General features: G+C 35.5%; 1 protein-coding gene across 8 annotated transcripts in view; it reads left to right on the top strand.

The window, feature by feature from the left end:
• Window positions 1-23,642, top strand: part of PATJ (PATJ crumbs cell polarity complex component) — a 395,870-nt gene that overhangs the window by 88,345 nt on the left and 283,883 nt on the right. For all 8 annotated transcript variants that reach the window (XM_073234040.1, XM_073234044.1, XM_073234045.1 and 5 more), the window contains 3 exons: window positions 7,248-7,457; window positions 10,792-10,908; window positions 15,473-15,868. In XM_073234040.1, the coding sequence (XP_073090141.1) occupies window positions 7,248-7,457; window positions 10,792-10,908; window positions 15,473-15,868 (723 nt within the window). The remainder of the gene's footprint in view (window positions 1-7,247; window positions 7,458-10,791; window positions 10,909-15,472; window positions 15,869-23,642) is intronic.

Below are 23,642 nucleotides of genomic sequence, written 5' to 3' on the forward strand. Positions count from 1 at the left end.
TGACATGTCTTTTGTTGTGATCTAAAAAAGACAAAGGGGGGAAAAAGTCATTTTAAGATTTATCTTATTAAAAAAGGGCACATGTCATACATATTTTATTGTATATTTTGTTTTGATGGCAGAATATCCAGGAAGTTAAATCTTATGTTATCAGTGACTTTCTATGAGTTTTTAAAAGACATCCCTAACTAAAATTATACCATATTTGTGACCATAGTATACATCTTTTTCATTACTGATGCTTTGTGATTTGAATTAACTTCCATCACTCTCTGCTTTTTATAGTGGTTTTGTGAGTGTTTTAGTAGAAATGAATGACAAATTTGACTCAAGATACTTTGTCAAATTTAGTTAAAGGATTTTGGAGTTGGGGGAACAGATGGTAACTGTCATGTATCCAATGTTCCCATTTTACAATTGAAGAAACTGATTCAGAGTAATGAAGAACTTGTGAAACTACACCGCCAGGCTAGCACCAAGTTGGTGCTCAAAACTTGTCCCTTGACTTCTGATCCACACCTATCCTACCACTAGTGGACTGAGTAGGTGTCTTCCTTGTGTCTCTCTCCTAGGTGTATTTTTTCCTTAAAAAAACACACAAAACTTTGGTTTCCTGTTTCCTGACTGACATTGCTCACGATGAAAATTTTAATGCATGCCAGCTGCACATCAGAGCTTTTGCAAATTACTGTTGTTTCATTACGATGTATATCTGTGTATGTGTGTGTGTGTGTGTGTGTGTGTGTGTGTGTGTGTGTGTGTGTGTAAAAGAATCTTTCCTTTGTGTTTTTTCATAACCAATTGCTCTTCCTGCCTACCTTCAGGATGAAAGAGTTAGCCATCTCCCTTTTAAATGTAGTGGTTTCTTTCTGTAGTCTACATTTTAGTAACTTCCTTGAGATCTTATTTTAAAAATGTACTCAGCTGTTTATTTAGATTTTAACTTAATACTCCTTAGTTCAAATAATAATGACCACATTTAAGAGTATATAGTCTTTAAGAATCAACTATTTGACTACTTGCAGCTTTTATAGTTCAGTTGACCATTATTGAGTTGGAGCAATTCTCTCATCAAATATTATGAAGCTAGCTACCTTATGTTATCCAGAAATTAATGTATGTTGATCCTTTACAATTATCTTTGAAACATACTTCCTCACACTTATATGAATAAATATTTGTGGAATGAAGTTAAGTAGTCTAATTCCATAATAATGTATACCTCATCACTGAATTAATGTATTAGGAATTGTTTGAAGTAGTTTTTATAGGAATCCTTTTCCTTGGAATCTGTTCATTTTGGTGAAAGATTTATCTTGTGAATTTACTATAGGCCAACTTTATATTTTAATATACTCGGTTCACAATAAGTGTTTATTTTGTCAGGAGCAACCATGTATTTAGCAAATACTTAAAGACAGAGAAGATGCATCACTTAGTGACTAAGAGCATAAGCTTTGGAACTTAACTGGGTGGTTTAAATTCTGGTTCTGCCATTTTTCAACTGTGTGCTTTGGTTACATTATCAAAGATAAAGTAATTTACACACAATTTTCATCTGAAATAAACTATGATCTATCTGCCTTCCTGCTGTGAAAATTCATATTCCATTATGTAATGTTTTTAAAAGTTTGGGTGTTGGATACAGAATAGATTTAAAAAAGAAGAACCACCACCCAAGTTATTCTTTGTTTTGAACCCATCTAAGTAAGTCATTGTTTAAACCTTGGTTTTGTTTTTCTTCATTGGAATAATACTTCAAACTATTATAAATGTTGAATATAAGAACAGCCCATGATGTCACATGTTCTTCTTTTGAAAACTGCCTCTTACTGATGCATTGGCCAATTGATTAAATGTGACCACTTTTCTTCGTGTTCAGTTTGTCTGTCTCCCCTTTATTTCACATTCCTTGCTTTGTGCTTCTGCTCTGAGCTTGCCGTAGTTGCTTGCTTGTATTTCTAGTTTTAGTTTTGGAGCTGCTTTCTGGCCAGAGCTCTACACATCTTCTAGTTGATCTTTGTCTCTGACAGATCCCACATTTCAGCTGAACCACCTCTCTGCCCCAGGTGACTCCTCTGCACTCTGCTTTAGTTTATGTGAACACTGGACTCTTTGATCTGTGGAAATATACACAAATATTCCTATAATACATTTTATAGACATTTCAAAAACTTTGAATCCCATCCATTTGGGCATAATTATTGTCACATGTTTGTATATGCTCATGTAAAGATGTCCTTAGCGCACCAAATGGATGGATTCTTGAGAAAGTAAATGTAAACTAAAATTTGGCAAATTCATACATGTTTTACCTGTCCATGAAGTCATGCTGCACATTCTGTGCTCTCTAACTTTTCATCAGCCAGTACTGAAGTAGAATCCTCTAGTGGCCAAGAATGAAATGTAAGGGACTCAGTTTACACACTTCGGCAAGGTAATACATATATCTTCTATCATTTTGCCTTTTTTCAATATTCATTTATTTATCAAATACTTAAAGATAGAGAAGATGCATCACTTAGTGACTAAGAGCATAAGCTTTGGAACTTAACTGGGTGGTTTAAATTCTGGTTCTGCCATTTTTCAACTGTGTGCTTTGGTTAACTTTTTCCTCTTTCTTAGTTTTCTCATCTTACAAGTAGGGATAATGGTACCTACCTCATGGTGTGGAGGTTAAATGGGTTCTAATAAGTAAGATTCCTAGAACATGCCTGGCATGGCAAGAGGTCAGTAATGTTAACAATTGTTGTCCACATGCAAGGGTTGTGGCCTTTGCCTTTGGTGTACTTATAGCCCAGTGAGGGGAGAAAAACAAAATAGATCCAGTCCTTTGATATTTTAATTACTATCCAGTACCTTCTCTGCAGAAGGCACTAGCCTTGGAAATCTGCAAATAAGCAAACATATCCTTGCTTTTATGAGGCTTATTTTTAGTAGGGAAGATGGTTAAAATAGTTTCAGGAAAATCTCAAAAGTGGTGTAATAGGGAAATTGCAAGGTGCTGTGGATACATCTGGCAGAAGGTCGTTATTCTAGGAGGTCAGAGACCGTAAGGAAAATACATTATGACAGATGCTATAATGGAAGGTCTCTTTTAGGTTCAGGGATATCATAGGGTAGGAAGTGCCCGAGTCTCCAGGGGGTCAGAAAAGCTTCTCATTGGCGGAGACACTTGAGCTGACTCTGGTGGCAAAGATATAATACGTGGCAGTGGGGCAGGGAAAGCATTCCTGGCAGATAGAATGGTTTGTAGGATGTCAGGAAGCACGCTAAGGCATTTCACTGTCCCTGAATTGTGATTAGTTCTGTCCTGTTGGGTCCATGTGTAGATAAATGGGGGTACATGAGGGGAGAGCAAGAGGAGATGAAGCTGAAATGCATATCTGAAGTGAAGGGATTTCTTTACCAAGCAGTTAGGACTTGATCCTGAAGGCAGTGGATGTTACTGAAGTGTTTTAGGCAGAGTAGGAACTGTGACCAAATTTTTATTTTTATTTTATTTTTGTAGGAAACAGACTGATGGGGGCAAGACTCAAGACAGACCTACTGGGGGACAGTAGCGGTTGCATAGGCAAGAAATAATGAGAAGCTGAACCAAGGTTGTGGAAGTGGAAATGGAGAGATAGTACCAGGCAGAAGAGATATAGAATATCAGATTGACGTGCCTTAGCTAACTCAGTGGGGGTGAGAGAGAGTAAGTGAATGTTTGGGTGTGTGGTAATGCCGCTCATGGGTTATGGGAGGAGAGGAGTTTCTTTGTCAACTTAGATTTCCCCCAACATTGAAACATCCTGTGCTTATAATAAAATATCGACCATCAGCATCACTTCAAGAGACCTGAAAAATCTTACATCCACCTTTTTCTCAGACAGGTTCAGTGGTTTTATTCATTTGTGAGATAGAGTGGGTAGTTGGATTCTCAGGATTTCATAGCTAAGTGGCGAGGGGAATTCAGGTCGGATCTCCGTGTCTTCAGGTACATATTCTGGTGAGAGTTGGTTGTTCTTAATTGATTGTAGGAGTTGGATAATATTTTTTGAGAGCTCTAGAGAGAAACTTTCATAAATGGTTGAGTAGAAACAAGCATAAGGTATACTGTTAGATCAAACATGATAATATAAGCCTTTTGAATAAAGAGGAAAGAATCAGAAGAGAATGGCTTGCATAGAGATGATGTTTCTCGTGGTCTGTGATTGGTCTTTAGTGCCCTCTATTGACTGTTCAGTCTAAAACAACCTCTTAATTCTGAAATAGTGTTCCTTGCAGTGTTATTTACCAAAACAAGAAAAGTTAGAGATTTTTAAGGTATGATAAAAGGTGATTAAAATTGATGGGGGCTTAAAAAATCTGTATGGGCTCTAGGAGTTGGGTAGAAATGTTGAGAAATACCTTTATAAGATTTTGTTTGATATAACATGGGTATGATATTGTGGACTCTATTTAAAAACAAAAAAGACCTTTTTGATGAGGAGCAGCCTGAATCAGTCTGATCTTTAAATATCATTTTATGTAGTAAAGCCTCAAGAATAGTAGCCACCCCAGTAGGCAGTAGCAGATGCCTTTTTTCCATAGAGTGCCTGCTAAATGTGATGACCATGAAAGGAAATGACTGTTATTCATTAAAGCAACTTCATTCAACTAAATGGGAAATCACACAGAACAGTCATCATAGAAAATGAAATAGTAATTATATATCATGGGGCATCTTCAAAAGTTTGTCTTTTTATTTTTATTAAGTGACAAAGAAGCTGCTGTGGGATTCTCTCCTCCAGAAAAAGGGGTGGTAGATTAGACAGTGTTTAGAATAACTAAGAGGTCTACACCTGAATAAATTTTAGTAAGCAAGCATACCTGGTACTAGTTTGAGGTCTTAAGAAGACTGCATGCTGCGTAAATAAATGCTTGCCACAACTTCTATAACAAGGGAAATCTATTAGTCTTTATATTTCCATTATTTCCTGGTCAATCTTCCTTTGAAATGTTTCTGATTATCATTTCAACTTGTTGCATTTTGAAACCTATTCACTTATTTAGATTAAAGATAATACTTTTTGATTCCTTGTACATGAAACTACAGAGATTGCTTGCACCAACCTAGTGAAATCACTTATTTGCTTTTGATAATATATTTAACTGTTGCAATTTTCTCTAACAAAGTTTAGTAATTATTAGTATGAAGTATAGCAACTCTCTGTGCATTTCATGAGGGGAATAAGCTATTATGTAGTTTCCCTTCCCCCTCAATAAAAAAGGTTTTCATCAAAAACTGACATCCTAAATGAAGGACATAATTGTACAGCTTATTTATTAGTGTATCAAACTTAAAATGTAATGGTTTCATATTTCAGAATGAAAAGTGTGTTGTGATTCATGGTTGCTCCTGATGAAATAGACAGCTCTTTTATATTATGGCACTGATTGCACTCCTTTTTTTTTTTTTTTGGTTCTTTTCTATTCTCTTCCTAGGCAATAGCTCCCTCTACTTGAAAATATTGGTGTAATTATAGTTTAACACTATGCACTTTATTAATCAGTACCCATGACTATTTTTACCTAAGCCCTCTCAATAAATATGTAGTATTATACACCAGAGCATGTTAGAAATTTACCAAGAACCTCTTGACCTAGAAGTGGAAAAGAAAGGTTAGTAAAGGAAAGTAAGATAAGCTATGTTTGAAGACATTTTTCAAGGAATTAGCTGTGTAGCCTTTGTTGATTAAAATATGATATATTTGGTTAAAATTCCACACATACTGGAAAAAGGAACCTCAATGTCTGAAACGCAGAGATATAAAAAACTGGATCAGAAAATTTCAAAAGAACCATTAGCTACTTAAAACTGACAAAGCCTGGAACTTGGCAAATTCTCTCTGCTAATCCCAAAGTCTTGTAATTATAACATAAAATGTGGCACCTTCTCTCCACCTTCCTTCTCAGGAAGGGTTTAATAGAAACTAACTGTAGTAGAGTCTCGTGTTACTAACATCTCGCCTTTATGGAACACTGTTTGCATAATGAAGCAATAGGTGCAAAATAAACAAGCCAAAGGAAATCTTATGACTGGGATTTGATTATTTTTTTCTCCCTTACTAAGTTTGAGGTTTACTACAGGGCCATATACTTCCACCATTAGGACAAATTAAGAAATTCTACTCAAGCGTAAGATTTCCATATGAATGTGTCTTTTTTTCCATTCAGGATTCTTTGTTTACAGTTTCTTTGACTATTATTTTGTTGTGGAGCACACGGCAGAGCATGGTGGTCAAGAGCAAGGACTTAGGAGCCAGAAAGGTTGGGTTTCAATTCTGGCTTTGCCATTTACCAGATGAGTGATTTGGGCAAGTTTCCTTGACTTTCTGAGCCTCAGTTTCCTCATTTGTAAAAGTACAGACAATAACTCTCCCCACATCCTGGAGTTAGTTGTTTTAAAGATTAGATAAATTAATGATTGTTAAGCACTTAAAACAGAGCCTGATGTGTAATAAGTGCTATATGTAAGTGTTTGTTGATTAAAATAAAATATAATAGTGGGGTTATAAATTAGTTTTTATTAAACAAATGTATTTATTGATGTCAATGTTATCTTCAGTGTTTAATAACCCACTTCCAATGGGTGAGATATATTTCCACATTGGTTTTGTTCATGAATCAACACTCATTTTCTATGTACTGAAATAGTTCTTGCCTAGGGGCACCTATACCATGTTATAATTTTGGTGATGTTACTTTCAAACAGACCTTTTTTAATGTCTTGGAATATTCCATAGTTTCCATGTCTTTTTTGAACTTAGGTGATTCAGTGGGATGATTCTATACTGGTGGAATGCACAAGAATGGAGTATCATTTTCCATAGTATACTTCTATTGGAGCCTGCTTACTGCCCAACAAGAGTAGTAAATGGGCTTGTGATTGATCCACAGTATGACTATGCTTGAGGATGAAAGAATCTTGCTCAGCTGTCTCCAAACTTTGTGTGGTCCATCAAAATATCAGTCACCAAAAGCTTAAGGAAATTTATACGTACTGAGCACTCATACATGCAGTTGAAATTGTTCAGATTATGTCTTCACCTTGATATGAGCTGATATTTATGTGAATATACAGTGATATTTTAATAGATTTTGACCTCTTTGGGTGACTATCACCAGAATGCTGGACTCATAAAGTAAAATAGTCATATGGGATGCATGAGTATACTTGCTTTTAGAAATTGACTCATCTTTCTTCTTTGCTTGATCCTTAGGACCCTTTAGATCCCACAAGATCAGTAATTGTGATCCGTTCCCTGGTGGCAGATGGTGTAGCAGAAAGAAGTGGTGAACTGTTACCTGGAGACCGCCTGGTCTCAGTCAATGAATACTGTTTGGAAAATACCACACTTGCTGAAGCTGTGGAAGTGTTGAAAACTGTGCCACCAGGCACTGTACACCTTGGCATCTGTAAGCCATTGGTGGTAAGTATTGAATTTTGTTAATATAGGAAGCAATGACAGGATGGAAGTTATGAACATGAATTTTGGAGACAAATATACCTGGCCTTGAATACCTGTTCTCTGTTTACTTATAGTGTGTCTTTCTGTAGATTTCTTAATGTCCTCAACTTAGAAAATCAGAAAAAATAATGTCTACCTCATAAGGTTTAGGGAATTAAAGATTATTCATTTATTTATTAATTAAGTGCTTAGCACATTATTACATAAATGCTAGCTGCTAATTACTGGTTCTACAACCTTTACTACTGTTTTTATCTTCATACTTTTAGCATAGACTTCTAAATTCTATCACATTCTTTATGGTGTAAATTATAAAGTCTATGCATTTTAACTTCTATTTGGGAATAATGTTGAGGTGGCATAATTTGGAATCCAGTAAACCATATAATTTTAGCTATATAGCAGTTTTGGTTATGCTTTTAATATGCTTTTCTGATCATCAGAGTGTCTTGTTACAAACGGATAACAGTTGTAGTACAGTGTTGGACTGGATTTCATAAAACCTTCACTCTATTTCTAGCTTTCACTCGTTAGCCCAGCAGGTTTCAACTCAAAGATACATAATGTACATAAGAACCAACTGAAAGATGCTTAAAATGTAGTTTCCCAGGTCCTACCCTCAGATTCTCACTTAGTGATTCTAATGTGTCATCCAGGCATACCTTCAGTGAGTCACCTATGTAAATCTGAGGTCCTTTTTCACACTTTGAGAAACATTGTACTAGTAATTTGATCATAGATATACCACTTTTGTTCTCTGAGCCTATATTTTCATTTCTGAAGACTGAACATGACTAGGAAACTCCTAAGATCTTTCTTAACTCTAAAATTCTTTTATTCTATGAACTATATTAACATACTACATGTATTCATATATATAGATAGATAGATATAGATATCTATATAAATATAGATATCTATATAATATAGATGAGTATGTTCCTTTACATAGGTAATAGCTAGATCCATGTACTACACGTAGTATTTTTGCATTGGGGAACCTCAACATGGCCTTCATGTATTACTTTTTTATTGTTTATGTATTCCTCATAAGGATGCCTGTAAAATATGCCTATCAAACATTTTAGACACTTCAAAACTGACTATAGTACATAGCTAAGTTAAGTTCTTGACTTTATTATGTATTTGGCTTGTAGGTATTGGCATAGTCAACATGAGCCACCATGAGATATTCAGTTTGATTTCTGGACAAATTAAAGGAGGGGGAGAGTTGATGTTTTTATGCAGATCTCATCATCTTGGTGTTTTGAGTTGTGGCAGAAACTTTGTCTAGATTTTCCCTGATGATTATTTCCTGCCAGAGGAAATCCCAAACTATTTATGTCCTGTAGAACTTCAACAGCATGACTTGACTTTGAAGATGTTGAAGTCTCAGGCAATGTAAAAAACGAACCTTAGTACCAACTGGGTGTGGATTCCTGTAGTATTTCTGGCAGAGGTAGAGCTATGCAGTCCTTGTAACCTTGGAGCTTCACTGAGAGGGTTTTGGAATGTAATAATTGTGAGGTGGGCCTTTGCCTAGGCTTCCCTCAGTGAGGAGAAGGCTGTCAGGATACTTGGTAGTGGGAAGCCACAAAAGGGATGGAGAGACTTTTAAAGACTTTTGAAACTTTTAAGACTTCTAAAAATTCTTAATAGAATAACCACTAATTCCTTCTTTAACATCAGGATGCTTTTAGTAAAACTGCTGTTTGTGAACTATATGCAGTGATGTATGGATCTTCTCTGAGGTCTCAGTATCTCATTCATGGACTGCTTAGTGGTCCCTTACCTAATTACCTAATGTTTACTGAGCTTTTTTGACTCAGTCCACAGCAGAAGTGGAGTAGAGAGTGTGAATATATCCAAAGTCAGGTTGGAACAGAAAGACTTGAATATATAAAAGTTAGAATAAAATTACTTTAAGTCCTGTATTATATACATATATATTATCTACATAATACATTTATATATTTATTGTCTTGCATTATATAGTCTTGTGTTATATAAATATGTATTATCTATATGTCTTATGTTACATTTTCATGTAGACCATGACTGTGACTTCTCTTTTCTACAAACTCACCTCAAATGTACCAGATCCAAAAAAATGAACTGACTTTAAAAACTGCATTTATCTTCAGAACTGATAGGACAGAGCTGGTAATGGAATTCTTGAGCCAGAAAGCTGTTGGGTTTTGCTTAGTTCTGTGATTTGCAAGGCCGTGTGTCTCCTGGCCATTTATTTAACCTGTCAGCTCCCACTCTCTTTTCTGTAAGTTGGGGATCACAGGCTCTAGAGCCAAACAGCTAGGGTTCAAATTCTGGGTGGGTAACTGACTGACTATGTAATTTTGGGTAAATTACTGGGTCCCTTTTACTCATCTGTAAAAGAGGGTTAATAACAGCACCTACTTCTTTGAGTATATATTAATAAATTTACTAAATTAATTGACATATTGAAAGTGTTTAAACCTGTACCTGGCACATAACATCGTAAATATATATATATATATATATATATATATATATATATGTATATGTATGTTTGCTGTTATTTTTATATATATATAGAATGCAAAATCCTACTTCAGATAATTATAATTAGCAGCCTGGAGCTGCTATTTAACTGGTAAGAGCAGGATGGCTGCACCTCTTCTGATGGAGAGTGATTGTACCTTGCCATTGTTAAATATTTTGAATATCACTCTGTATATACTTATACATTTCTTAAGGTCCATTCCTGGGAAAGTGTTTCTTTTTTCTTTAAGGAATACTTTAAAAACAAAAGAACTTGAGGAGCTTTGACCTAAATATGGCTTTCTTTTTAATTATTAAAGAAAAGTTTGTTCTAATGAAAGTTTTTTCTAATGAAACAATTTGCATACATTTTATTGTATACTTGGCTTTCATGGGAAGATGAGAATTAATCTGAAAAGAGTTTGAAACTAAGGTATTTTCTTGATTATGCAATTGCTTTGTGGTTGCCAGAGAGGGGCAGTTGGGCGAAATGAGTGAAGGTGGTCAAAAGGTACAAACTTCCTTTTGTAAGATAAATAAGTTCTGTGGATGTAATGTACAGCATGGTGACTATAGTTAACAATACTGTATTGCATATTTGAACTTATTGTGTAAATCATTTCACAGTATATACATATATGAGATCATTATGTTGTATACCTAAAACTAATGTTATATGTCAAATATATCTCAGTTAAAAAAATAGCTTCACAGTTGACAAAAACATTTCTTTAATTAGGAAAAAATATAAAAATGAAAGTGCTTCTATTTTCAGGAAGGTGATAAAGAGGAAGAAAATCAAATTTTACATTCAAACAATAATGAAGAGAATACTGAACTTTCCGGAACAATTCATGATATAAATTCATCTTTAATACTTGAAGCACCCAAGGTACTTAGTAAACCTATTTCCCATTTGAATGGTTTGCTGTGAACTAAAGTTTCTAGAAAGAAGGCAAAAGCTTATTTCAGGTATCTTGGCTGAATATATACAAATTAAATAATCCTCTATATGCACAGGGTTGCATATATCCCCACCCACCCTAACCTGTACCCCATGGTAACCACCAGTCACTTCTCAGTGTCTACGTGTCTACTGCTATTTTGTTCATTTTGTTTTTCCACAAATAAGTGAAATCATGTGGTATTTGTCTTTCTCTGCCCGGCTCATTTTGTATAGCATAATACCCTCCAGGTCCATCCATGTTGTTGCAAATGGCAGGATTTCTTTCTTTTTGTGGCTAAACAATAGTCTACTGTGTATATGTGTCACATCTTCTTTATCCATTCATCTATGGGTGGGCACTTTGTTTTCTTCCATATCTTGGCTATTGTAAATAACAGCAGTAAGCATAGGGGTTCATATAACTTCTTGAATCAAGGATTTTTTCTTGGTAAATTACTAGACGTGAAATTACTGGGTTATATGGTATTTCTATTTTTAGTTCTTTGAGGAAACTCCATACGGCTTTTAACAATGGCTGCACCAATTTACATTCCCACCACAATGTGGGAGGTTCCCATTTCTTCACATCCTCACCAGCCCTTGTCTTTTGGATAGTGGCAGCCATTCTGACTGGTGTGATGTGGTATCTCATTGTGGTTTTGATTTGCATTTCCCTGATGATTAGCACTGTGGGCATCATTCCACATACCTGTTGGCCATCTGTGTTTCTTCTCTGGAGAAATGTCTGTTCAGGTCCTCCTCCCAATTTTTAATTGGGTTATTTGTTTTTTTTTGGGTGTTGAGGCATATATTTTGGATGTTAACCCCTTATCAGATGAATAGTTTATGAATATATTCTCTCATACTCTAGGTTGCCTTTTTGTTCTGCTGCTGGTGCCCTTTGCTATACAGAAGCTTTTTAATTTGCTGCAGTCCTACTTGTTCATTTTTAATTTTGTTTCCCTTGCCCAAGAAGATGTGTCCAGGAAAAAAATGCTTGTGCTTATATGTTCAAGAAATTTTTGCTTATGTTTTCTTCTAGGAGTTTTATGGTTTCATGTCTAACATTTAGGTCTTTAATCCATTTCAAGTTTATTTTTGTGTATGGAATTAGTAATCCAGTTTCATTCTCTTGCATGTAGCTGTCCATTTTTCCCAACACCAGTTAATTGAAGAGGCTGTCATTTCCCCATTGTATATTCATGGCTCCTTTATTGTATATTAAGTGGCCATACATGTGTGGGTTTCTCTCTAGGTTCTCTATTCTGTTTCATTGATCTGTGGGTCTGTCCTTGTGTCAGTACCATAGTGTTTTGATTACATATCTGTGTAGTATAGCTTGAAGTCAGGGAGAGTAATAGTCCCAGCTTTGTTCTTCTCAGGATGTTTTGGCTCCTTGGGGTCTTTTGTGGTTCCATATGAATTTTAGGATTCTTTGCTCTGATTCATTGAAAAATGCCATTGGTATTTTGATAGGGATTACTGAGTCTGTAAATTGCTTTGGGTGGGATGGCCATTTTGACAATATTAATTCTTCCTATCTATGAGCATGGGATAGATTTCCATTTATTTCTGTTGTCTTTAATTTCTCTCAAGAGTGTCTTACGGTTTTCGGAGTATAGGTATTTCACCTCCTTGGTTAGGTTTATTCCTAGGTATTTTATTCTTTTTGATGCAGTTGTGAATGGAATCATTTTCTTGATTTCACTTTCTGTCAGTTTGTTGTTAGTATATAGGAAGATTTCTGTGTATTAATTTTGTATCCTGCAACTTTGCTGAATCCAGTTATTTATTCTAATAGCTTTTTGGTGAAGTCTTCAGGGTTTTCTCTATATGATATCATGTTATCTGCAAAAAATGACAATTTAACTTCTTCCTTACCAGTTTGGTTGCCTTTTATCTCTTTTATCTTGTCTGATTGTGATGGATAGGACATCCAGTACTATATTTAATAGAAGTGGTGAGAGTGCACGTCCTTTTCTTGTTCCTGATCTTAGAGGAAAAGCTTTCAGCTTTTTACCATTGGTATGATCTTAGCTGTGGGTTTGTTATATATGGCCTTTGTTGTATTGAGGTACATATACTCTCTACCCATTTTGTTGAGAGTTTTTATCATGAATGGATGTTGAATTTTGTCAAATGCTTTTTCAGCATCTATTGAGATGATCATGTGATTTTTGTCCTTTTTGTTGGTGTGGTGTATGATGTTGATGGATTTTCGAATATTGTACCATCCTTGCATTCCTGGAATAAATCCCACTTGGTCATGATGGATGACCTTTTTGATGTATTTTTTAATTTGGTTCGCTAATATTTTGTTGAGGATTTTTTAATCTATGTTCTTCATAATTTCTGTGATTTTCTTTTTTTGTGGTGTCTTTGGTTTTGGTATTAGAGTGATGCTGGCCTCATAGAATGAGTTTGGAAGTATTCCCTCCTCTTCTATTTCTTGGAATACTTTAAGAAGGATGGGAATTAGCTGTTCCTTAAGTGTTTGGTAAAATTCAGCTGTGAAGCCATCTGGCTCTGGCTTTTGTTTGTTGGGAGTTTTTGATTACCAGTTCAATTTCATTACTGGTAATTGGTCTTTTTAGATTTTCTGTCTCTTCTTCAGTCAGTCTTGGAAGATTATATTTCTCTAGAAATTTGTCCAATTTTCTAGGCTGTCCAATTTATTGGCATGTAATTCTTTGTATTTCTGTGGTATCTGTTTTGACTATTCCTTTTTTGTTTCTTGTTTGTGTAGTCTCTTTTTTTCTTGATAATTCTAGCTAGGGATTTGTCTATTTTGTTTATTTTCTAAAAGAAACAGCTCCTGGTTTCATTATTTTGTTTTCTATTGTTTTATTCTTCTCTATTTTATTTATTTCTGGTCTAATCTTTATTATGTCCCTCCTTCTACTAACTTTGGACTTCATTTTTTCTTTTTCTAGTTTCTTTAATTGTGAGTTTAACTATTTATTTGGGATTGTTCTTGTTTCTTGAGGTAGGCCTATATTGCTTTTTACTTCCTCCTAGAACTGCTTTTGCAGCATCCCATAAATTTTGGATTGTTGTATTTTTATTTTCATTTGTCTCCATGTATTGCTTGATTGTTCATTGATCCATTATTATTTAGAACCATTTGTTTGGTCTCCATGTGTTTGTGGGCTTTTTTGGTTTTTGGTTTTTTTTGCATAATTTATTTCTAGTTTCATGCCATTGTGGTTTGAGAAGTTGCTTGATATAATTTCAATCTTTTCTAATTTATTGAGGATCTTTTTGTGGCCTAGTATGTGATCTATTCTGGAGAATGTTTCAAGTATGCTTGAGAAAAATGTACATCTTGGTGCTTTTGGGTGGAATGTTCTGTAGATATTTGTTAAGTCCATCTGATCCAAAGTGTTTGTCAGGACCTGTGTTTCCTTATTTTCTATCTGGTTGATCTGTCTATTAATGTAAGTGATGTGTTAAAGTCTCCTAATATGAATAAGTTGCTCTTGATTTTCCCCTTTAATTCTGTTAGTATCATGATATATTTTTTAGTGTACACATTTTATTTTAAAATTTCATAAACATGTTCAAATATACCCTCTAAGCACACATTTAAAAAAAACTAGGTTTGAGCATTTATTTTACTATATTAATTTAAAAGCTTCACTGCAATAATGTTTAGTTGCTAGTAAGGAAGAATGGGAAGCACATACTCATTTGAGGAATTTACACTTGGGAATACTTAATGAGTAGGACTTAAAATAGAAAGTGTCATTGATCTGTCAGGAGTAATGGGACTGCACTGTACCCATCATTCTGAGGTTTCACCAGAGTTAGGTCAGAGGCTCATCAGATTCATATATTCCTCGGGCATTACATAGGAGTTCACAAAGTTTCTGCATTTTTATGACTATGTAGTTTCAGTTGAATTTACCTGTTCTTCTGATTAGTGCAATATAAATAAACTTAAAAATATACTATCTTCCTTTTTGCCATACACTTTTAAATGGGGATGAAAAATGTTTCTCTTATATAGTATGTTATAAGAGTCATATTCAATGTAGTTGAGACATACTCCCTATATATTTAGTTTGTAGAGAATGTCTTTTGAACATTCAGATAGCCACAATTTCTTTTTATGGCCAGAAGGCTTATAAAATCCTGGCCTCTTAAGTCTTTGCTTGAGTAATAGTGTGATATGTATCTATATTTATGTACTACTTTTTATGAGATGCATGAGTTAAAGGTTCAGTGTAGCAGTTTAACAAATTGCTATATCAGGTGGTTAATGTATAATAAACTGTTGAGAATAAGTCACTCACCTTGCCAAAGGCAGATTTCTGCCTCTTATTTTGTTGTGTCTTTCCTGGGTTGCATGTTGTGTGGAAATGAGCTTGTATTTTTCCCATTTACTTACCCATGCATTTACATGGAATCTAGTCACTGCAGTTATATCAGGGGTTAGTTTTCCAGTCAGTGTGTAGAGTGCACCTCTAAGACAGGTGTAGTTAATTTTTTTTGCAACTTTTATTTACAGGGATTTAGAGATGAACCCTATTTTAAAGAAGAACTTGTGGATGAACCATTTCTAGATTTGGGAAAATCTTTCCAGTCCCAACACAAAGAGATAGACGACAGCAAGGAAGCCTGGGAGATGCATGAATTCTTGACCCCCAGATTGCAGGAAATGGGTGAAGAAAGAGAAATGCTTGTTGATGAAGAATATGAGCTCTATCAAGATCACTTTCAGCCCATGGACATGTATCCATCATCCCACCTTCAAGAGGCTGTGCCTGTTCCCTCCATGAAGGACCTTCACTTTGGCACACAGTGGTCACAGGATAGTGAATCACCTGAGCTTCAAGAAGCAAGGTCCATGATGAGTATATATTCCCAGGAGGTGCAGCAGTATGTGTACAGCACTGAAAGCATGGTAAGGAATTAGAGCAGATCTTTCACATCCTCCCCTTCATTCCCTCCCCATCCCTGTCCTTAAGTCAGGCAACATTTGAAAAAACAAATGAAATTTACTGGAGTTTCTCATAGTTAATCACTTTTCCCAAGATGTAGTACATAGTGTCTTGCTGTAGCTAGCAACTCCTACTTTCTGTATTATACAATTGCTAGTGGGAGTCAGTAAGCTACAGTTGTCTTGCTTTTATAGTGTTTTTGTTTTGTTTTGTTTTTGCCTCACTTTTTAAATGATGTTTTTCTTCTAATTACTTGCTTCAAGGAAAAGTTGTTTTGCCACTTGTGATTTTTTTTTTTTATCCTCTCTGGGAGACACAGCTCTATATTTCTCTCATACTGTATTTGTCAGGGAAGATCAAGGCATAATTGATTAAAGGTATGTTTATATATTGCTTATTCATACTGTTTTCTGTGTTATATGAGACACTGAAGAGAAAGGCACTGAACTCTAGAAAACTATCTTTACAGTAGTGACACTGCCAGTTTACAACTCAGCAGGAAAGCATTGTATTTTAATAGGTTTGTCCTTGCTATTAATAAACCTTATTTTTCATAAAATTACAGTTAACTGGTCACTAATCGGAATCATTTATTAGGGACATTTTTTAATGTTTCATTTTTGTTTATTTCCTGCCCCAAATTAACATCCAGGATAATGACAAGAAACTTATTATATAGGGATATTTTTTAAAAAGGCAACTTGGCTGTATATTCAGGTATAGTATGGTGCCCCCCTCATTGAAGTTGGCAACTTTCCTACAATGATGTACAAAGTGTGCCTTCATTTTCTCTCTCACAAGGCACACGGGGCTGGTTTTTTTCCTTGCTTCCTTTAGACCTTTCCCCCTTTTTCCCTTCTGCAAATGGTTGTAGGTCCCCCTGCTCTGCAAGGTGAGGTTATTAGCTGTTTTTATGGAACCCTAGAGGATTGTCCATGACAGAGAATTCTGGGCAGACTACAAGAGAACAGATGTTTGGGGATTATGTGAATCATGCCTGGATGTGAGAATTGGTGGCACAGAATCACCTGGTGTGTTGCCATTGACATTGGAGCTTTCTCTTTGTGAGTTCCATTCTTATATCTGTAAGTGCTCAAACCCAAACATATTCAGTTATATGGAGCAAATTCTAACCACAGATTAGTGCATATTCATAAATACTCACTTGTTGTGGCTTTCTTCCATAAAAAAGAAAATTGTCCATTTACCCAAATAAAAGGCAACCTGAAATATAACCCCATTTTAATATACAGTTGACCCTTGAACAACATAGGTTTGAAATGTGTGGATCTGCTTACATGTGGATTTTTTCAACAAATATATTGAAAAAATTTTTGGAGATTTGGGACAATTTGAAAAAACACTTTCTTTTTTTTAGCTTACTTTATTGTAACAATACAGTCTATAATACATAAACCCTACAAAATATGTATTAATCAGCTATTTTTGTTATTGGTAAGGCTTCTGGTCTACTAGTAGTTAAGTTTTGGGGGAGTTAAAAGTTATTTACAGAATTCTGACTGTGCATGGTGCTGGCATTCCTAAACCCTGTATTGTTCAAGGATCCACTGCACAAACTTTGAGGGTTATAGATGAAATGGTCACATGTATATTCATAATATTTACTTTGTAAATTTAGTTAAACATTCATATTTTGAAACCTGTAAATATTAGTTTTTTTGCTTATTCTCACATTTCATGATGAAATTTTATGCAGATTATTTCAATGCATATTTAATGCCAGTATTTACATTATCATTAGGATCACTTTTTAATCATTTAACATACCTTTCCAAATATACCATCTTAATTTCCATCTGTTCAGAGTTACAGTAAGTTTTGAATCCTATCAGTCAAAATCTTATCCTGATCTGAATTATTCATTTGCATAACATTAGATTTTTTTAAAATTCCTTTTGTAAGCTTATATTGACAATCTTCATAATGCAACCACTTACTCTATTGTTTATTAAAGTGCTATTTTTAAAGCTTATTTATAACAATATTCAGTGCTCACAATTTGAAGGACATGCGTCTTAATTACTAAATCTGTGTTAAATTTCCTAGTTTCCCTCTTTTTATTTTCTGTTACTTGTTCTCTGAAGTAAATTTTGCAGGCTCCCTGAAGTGGCATTAAGATTGTTTTAACCCTGATATGTCTTGCCTGAACAGTGTTTTATTTTATTTAAATAATTATATGTTCTTCTTTGGACTTTAACTCTTTTCTTCTATTCCTGAACTTACAGTGTTGACATTCTAAGGGAGGAAAAAACTTTTGCACTACCCTCATTGGTTCTCTGGCTGGGGCTCTGGAAAGTAAACTGACAAAAGACAGACTAACAAAAGAAAAACAATTTATAGGCAAGTAAATCACACATACACATGGGAGAAACTCAATGATGAGTTACTTAATGGGGTGATTAGAACTTGAGCTTATGTAGCACCTTAACAAAGAACAATAAATTTGTAGAGAAGTGACAAGACAAAGGAAAAGGAGTTTAGGCTTTTAGGGTTGACAAACTAAGGGAAGGTAAATATATGAGGGAAATTGATGGTGGATAAGTGTTGTTTTACTAAGGTGTGTTATGTATATGCCTGTTGGTACCATCTCTGGTGATTAAGAATGGGGAGGATAGAGAACTTTTCTGCATCTGTTATTTCTCAGTTATCTTCAGCTCAAAATAATCCTTATGCCAAAGTGGCATATTTTTGGGTGGAATATCAGATCCCATATATTAGTTATACACATATGATCAGAATGGCCTTCAATCTTTATTTGCCTTCCTCTTATTACTGATGTACTCCTGTGATGATAATTTATTATCTAGTATTAGAAACCCTGGGTGCATTTTAAAAAACATTTGAGTTCCTTATAAATACGTAGTTCCCAATACTCTTCTATTTAAGCCAGTGTACTCTAAAAGGATAGAGGAACATTATAACTTCTGTCTTCATTGTAATATCCATTTTGAGCTACACTTGGAGCTATATTTGTGGAGTGCAAATAGTACCCAACTACTTGAAAGTTATCTTTCTCTACCACCCTCTGACTCCATTTTAGTTGAAGGGTAAACCATCAAGGCTTATAGGTCTGGTTCTCTATTTTTAGTTTTTGCTACAGTATACATTTTGGTAGTCAGAAGATCAGTAGTAGCCTAATGCTACATCACAATGCCTATGTGATTAGCCTCACTTAATTTCTTTTCTTTTCTTTTCTTTTTCTTTTTTTAAAATTTTTATTAAGGTATTATTGATATACATTCCTATGAAGGTTTCACATGAAAAAACAATGTGGTTACTACATTTACCCATATTATCAAGTCCCCACCCATACCCCAGTGCAGTCACTGTCCATCAGTGCGGTAAGATGCCACAGATTCACTGTTTGCCTTCTCTGTGCTACACTGTTTTCCCTGAGACACCCCATACCATGTGCACTAAAATAATACCCCTCAATCCCCATCTCCCTCCCTCCCCACACTCCCTCCCACAACCCTACCCTTTGGTAACTCCTAGTCCCTTCTTGGAGTCTGAGAGTCAGCTGCTATTTTGTTCCCTCAAACAAAGGAACTTTGTTTTTATACTTCACAAATGAGGGAAATCACTTGGCACTTGTCTTTCTCTGCCTGGCTTATTTCACTGAGCATAATATCTTCCAGCTCCATCCGTGTTGTTGCAAATGGTAGGATTTCTTTGTTTCTTATGCTGAATAGTATTCCATTGTGTATATGTACCACATCTTCTTTATCCACCCATCTACTGATTGACTCTTAGGTTGCTTCCATATCTTGGGTATTGTAAATAGTGCTGAGATAAACATAGGGGTGCATATGTCTTTTTTTTAAATTAATTTTATTTTGGTATCATTAATCTACAATTACATGAAGGACATTATGTTTACTAGGTTCCCCCCTTCACCAAGTCCCCCCAACATACCCGTTCACAGTCACTGTCTGTCAACATAGTAAGATGCTGTAAAATCACTACTTGTCTGTGTTGCACAGCCCTCCCCGTGCTTCCCCACACTATACATGTTAATCGTAATGCCCCCTTACTTTTTTCCCACCCTTATCCCTCCCTTCCCACGCATCCTCCCCAGTCCCTTTCCCTTTGGTAACTGTTAGTCCATTCTTGGGTTCTGTGCTTCTGCTGCTGTTTTGTTCCTTCAGTTCTCTTTTGTTCTTATACTCACATATGAGTGAAATCATTTGGTACTTGTCTTTCTCCGCCTGGCTTATTTCACTGAGCATAATACCCTCTAGCTCCATCCATGTTGTTGCAAATGGTAGGATCTGTTTTTTTCTTATGGCTGAATAATATTCCATTGTGTATATGTACAACATCTTCTTTATCCATTCATCTACTGATGGACATTTAGGTTGCTTCCATATCTTGGCTATTGTAAATAGTGCAGCGATAAACATAGGGGTGCATCTGTCTTTTTCAAACTGGAGTGCGTCATTCTTGGGGTAAAGTCCTAGAAGTGGAATTCCTGGGTCAAATGGTATTTCTATTTTGAGCATTTTGAGGAACCTCCATACTGCTTTCCACAATGGTTGAAGTAATTTACATTCCCACTAACAGTGTAGGAGGGTTCCCCTTTCTCCACAACCTCGCCAACATTTGTCGTTGTTTGTCTTTTGGATGGTGGTGATCCTTACTGGTGTGAGGTGATATCTCATGGTGGTTTTATTTTGCATTTCTCTGATGACAAGCCATGTGGAGCATCTTTTCATGTGTCTGTTGGCCATCTGAATTTCTTCTTTAGAGAACTGTCTATTCAGCTCCTCTGCTCATTTTTTTATTGGATTATTTGCTTTTTGTTTGTTAGGGTATGTGAGCTCTTTATATATTTTGGATGTCAACCCTTTATCGGATTTGTCATTCATGAATATATTCTCCCATACTGTAGGATGCATTTTTGATCTATTGATGGTGTCCTTTGCTGTACAGAAGCTTTTCAGCTTGATATAGTCCCACTTGTTCATTTTTGCTTTTGTTTCCCTTGCCCGGGGAGATATGTTCAAGAAGAGGTCACTCGTGTTTATGTCTAAGAGGTTTTTGCCTATGTATTTTTCTAAGAGTTTTATGGTTTCATGACTTATATTCAAGTCTTTGATCCATTTAGAATTTACTTTTGTGTATGGGGTTAGACAGTGATCCAGTTTCATTCTCTTACATGTAGCTGTCCAGTTTTGCCAGCACCATCTGTTGAAGAGACTGTCATTTCCCCATTGTATGTCCATGGCCCCTTTATCAAATATTAATTGACCATATATGTTTGGGTTAATGTTTGGAGTCTGTATTCTGTTCCATATGTCTGTGGCTCTGTTCTTGTGCCAGTACCAAATTGTCTTGATTACTGTGGATTTGTAGTAGAGCTTGAAGTTGGGGAGTGAGATCCCCCCCACTTTATTCTTCCTTCTCAGAATTGCTTTTGCTATTCGGGGTCTTTGCTGTTTCCATATGAATTTTTGAACAATTTGTTCCAGTTCATTGAAGAATGCTGTTGGTAGTTTGATAGGGATTGCATTGAATCTGTATGTTGCTTTGGGCAGGATGGCCATTTTGACGATATTAATTCTTCCTAGCCATGAGCATGGGATGAGTTTCCATTTATTAGTGTCCCCTTTAATTTCTCTTAAGAGTGTCTTATAGTTTTCAGGGTATAGGTCTTTCACTTCCTTGGTTAGGTTTATTCCTAGGTATTTTATTCTTTTTGATGCTATTGTGGATGGAATTGTCTTCCTGATTTCTCTTTCTATTAGTTTATTGTTAGTGTATAGGAAAGTCACAGATTTCTGTGTGTTAATTTTGTATCGTGCAACTTTGCTGAATTCCAATATTAGCTCTAGTAGTTTTGGAGTGGAGTCTTTAGGGTTTTTTATGTACAATATCATGTCATCTGCAAATAGTAACAGTTTAACTTCTTCTTTACCAATCTGGATTCCTTGTATTTCTTTCTTTTGTCTGATTGCCATGGCTAGGACCTCCAGTACTATGTTGAATAACAGTGGGGAGAGTGGGCATCCCTGTCTTGTTCCCGATCGCAGAGGAAAAGCTTTCAGCTTCTCGCTGTTCATTATGATGTTGGCTGTGGGTTTATCATATATGGCCTTTATTATGTTGAGGTACTTGCCCTCTATGCCCATTTTGTTGAGAGTTTTTATCATGAATGGATGTTGAATTTTGTCGAATGCTTTTTCAGCATCTATGGAGATCATCATGTGGTTTTTGTCTTTCTTTTTGTTGATGTGGTGGATGATGTTGATGGATTTTCGAATGTTGTACCATCCTTGCATCCCTTGGATGAATCCCACTTGGTCATGGTGTATGATCCTCTTGATGTATTTTTGAATTCTGTTTGCTAATATTTTTTTGAGTGTTTTTGCATCTACGTTCATCAGAGATATTGGTCTGTAGTTTTCTTTTTTGGTGGGGTCTTTGCCTGGTTTTGGTATTAGGGTGATGTTGGCTTCATAGAATGAGTTTGGGAGTATTCCCTCCTCTTCTATTTTTTGGAAAACTTTAAGGAGAATGGATATTATGTCTTCTCTGTATGTCTGATAAAATTCCGAGGTAAATCCATCTGGCCCTGGGGTTTTGTTCTTTGGTAGTTTTTTCATTACTGCTTCAATTTCTTTGCTGGTAATTGGTCTGTTTAGATTTTCTGTTTCTTTCTGGGTTAGTCTTGGAAGGGTGTATTTTTCTAGGAAGTTGTCCATTTCTCCTACGTTTCCCAGCTTGTTGGCATATAGGTTTTCATAGTACTCTCTAATAATTCTTAGTATTTCTGCGGGGTCCGTCGTGATTTTTCCTTTCTTGTTTCTGATTCTGTTGATGTGTTTTGACTCTCTTTTTCTCTTAATAAGTCTGGCTAGAGGCTTATCTATTTTGTTTATTTTCTTGAACCAGCTCTTGGTTTCATTGATTTTTGCTATTTTTTATTCTTCTCAATTTTATTTATTTCTTCTCTGATCTTTATTATGTCCCTCCTTCTGCTGACCTTAGGCCTCATTTGTTCTTCTTTTTCCAATTTTGATAATTGTGACTTTAGACCATTCATTTGGGATTGTTCTTCTTTCTTTAAATATGCCTGGATTGCTATATACCTCTCTTAAGACTGTTTTTGCTGTATCCCACAGTAGTTGGGGCTTTGTGTTGTTGTCATTCATTTGTTTCCATATATTGCTGGATCTCCATTTTGATTTGGTCATTGATCCATTGATTATTTAGGAGCATGTTGTTAAGCCTCCATGTGTTTGTGAGCCTTTTTGCTTTCTTTGTAGAATTTATTTCTAGTTTTATGCCTTTGTGGTCTGAAAAGTTAGTTGGTAGGATTTCAATCTTTTGGAATTCACTGAGGCTCTTTTTGTGGCTTATTATGTGGTCTATTCTGGAGAATGTTCCATGTGCACTTGAGAAGAATGTGTATCCTGTTGCTTTTGGATGTAGAGTTCTGTAGGTGTCTATTAGGTCCATCTGTTCTAGTGTGTTGTTCAGTGCCTCTGTGTCCTTACTTATTTTCTGTCTGGTGGATCTGTCCTTTGGAGTGAGTGAAGTCTCCCAAAATGAATGCATTGCATTCTATTTCTTCCTTTAATTCTGTTAGTATTTGTTTCACGTATGTTGGTGCTCCTGTATTGGGTGCATACATATTTATAATGGTTATATCCTCTTGTTGGACTGACCCCTTTATCATTATGTAATGTCCTTCTTTATCTTTTGTTATGTTCT

The sequence above is a fragment of the Manis javanica genome, chromosome 4, assembly GCF_040802235.1.
Source record: "Manis javanica isolate MJ-LG chromosome 4, MJ_LKY, whole genome shotgun sequence".
NCBI classification, from domain to species: domain Eukaryota; kingdom Metazoa; phylum Chordata; class Mammalia; order Pholidota; family Manidae; genus Manis; species Manis javanica.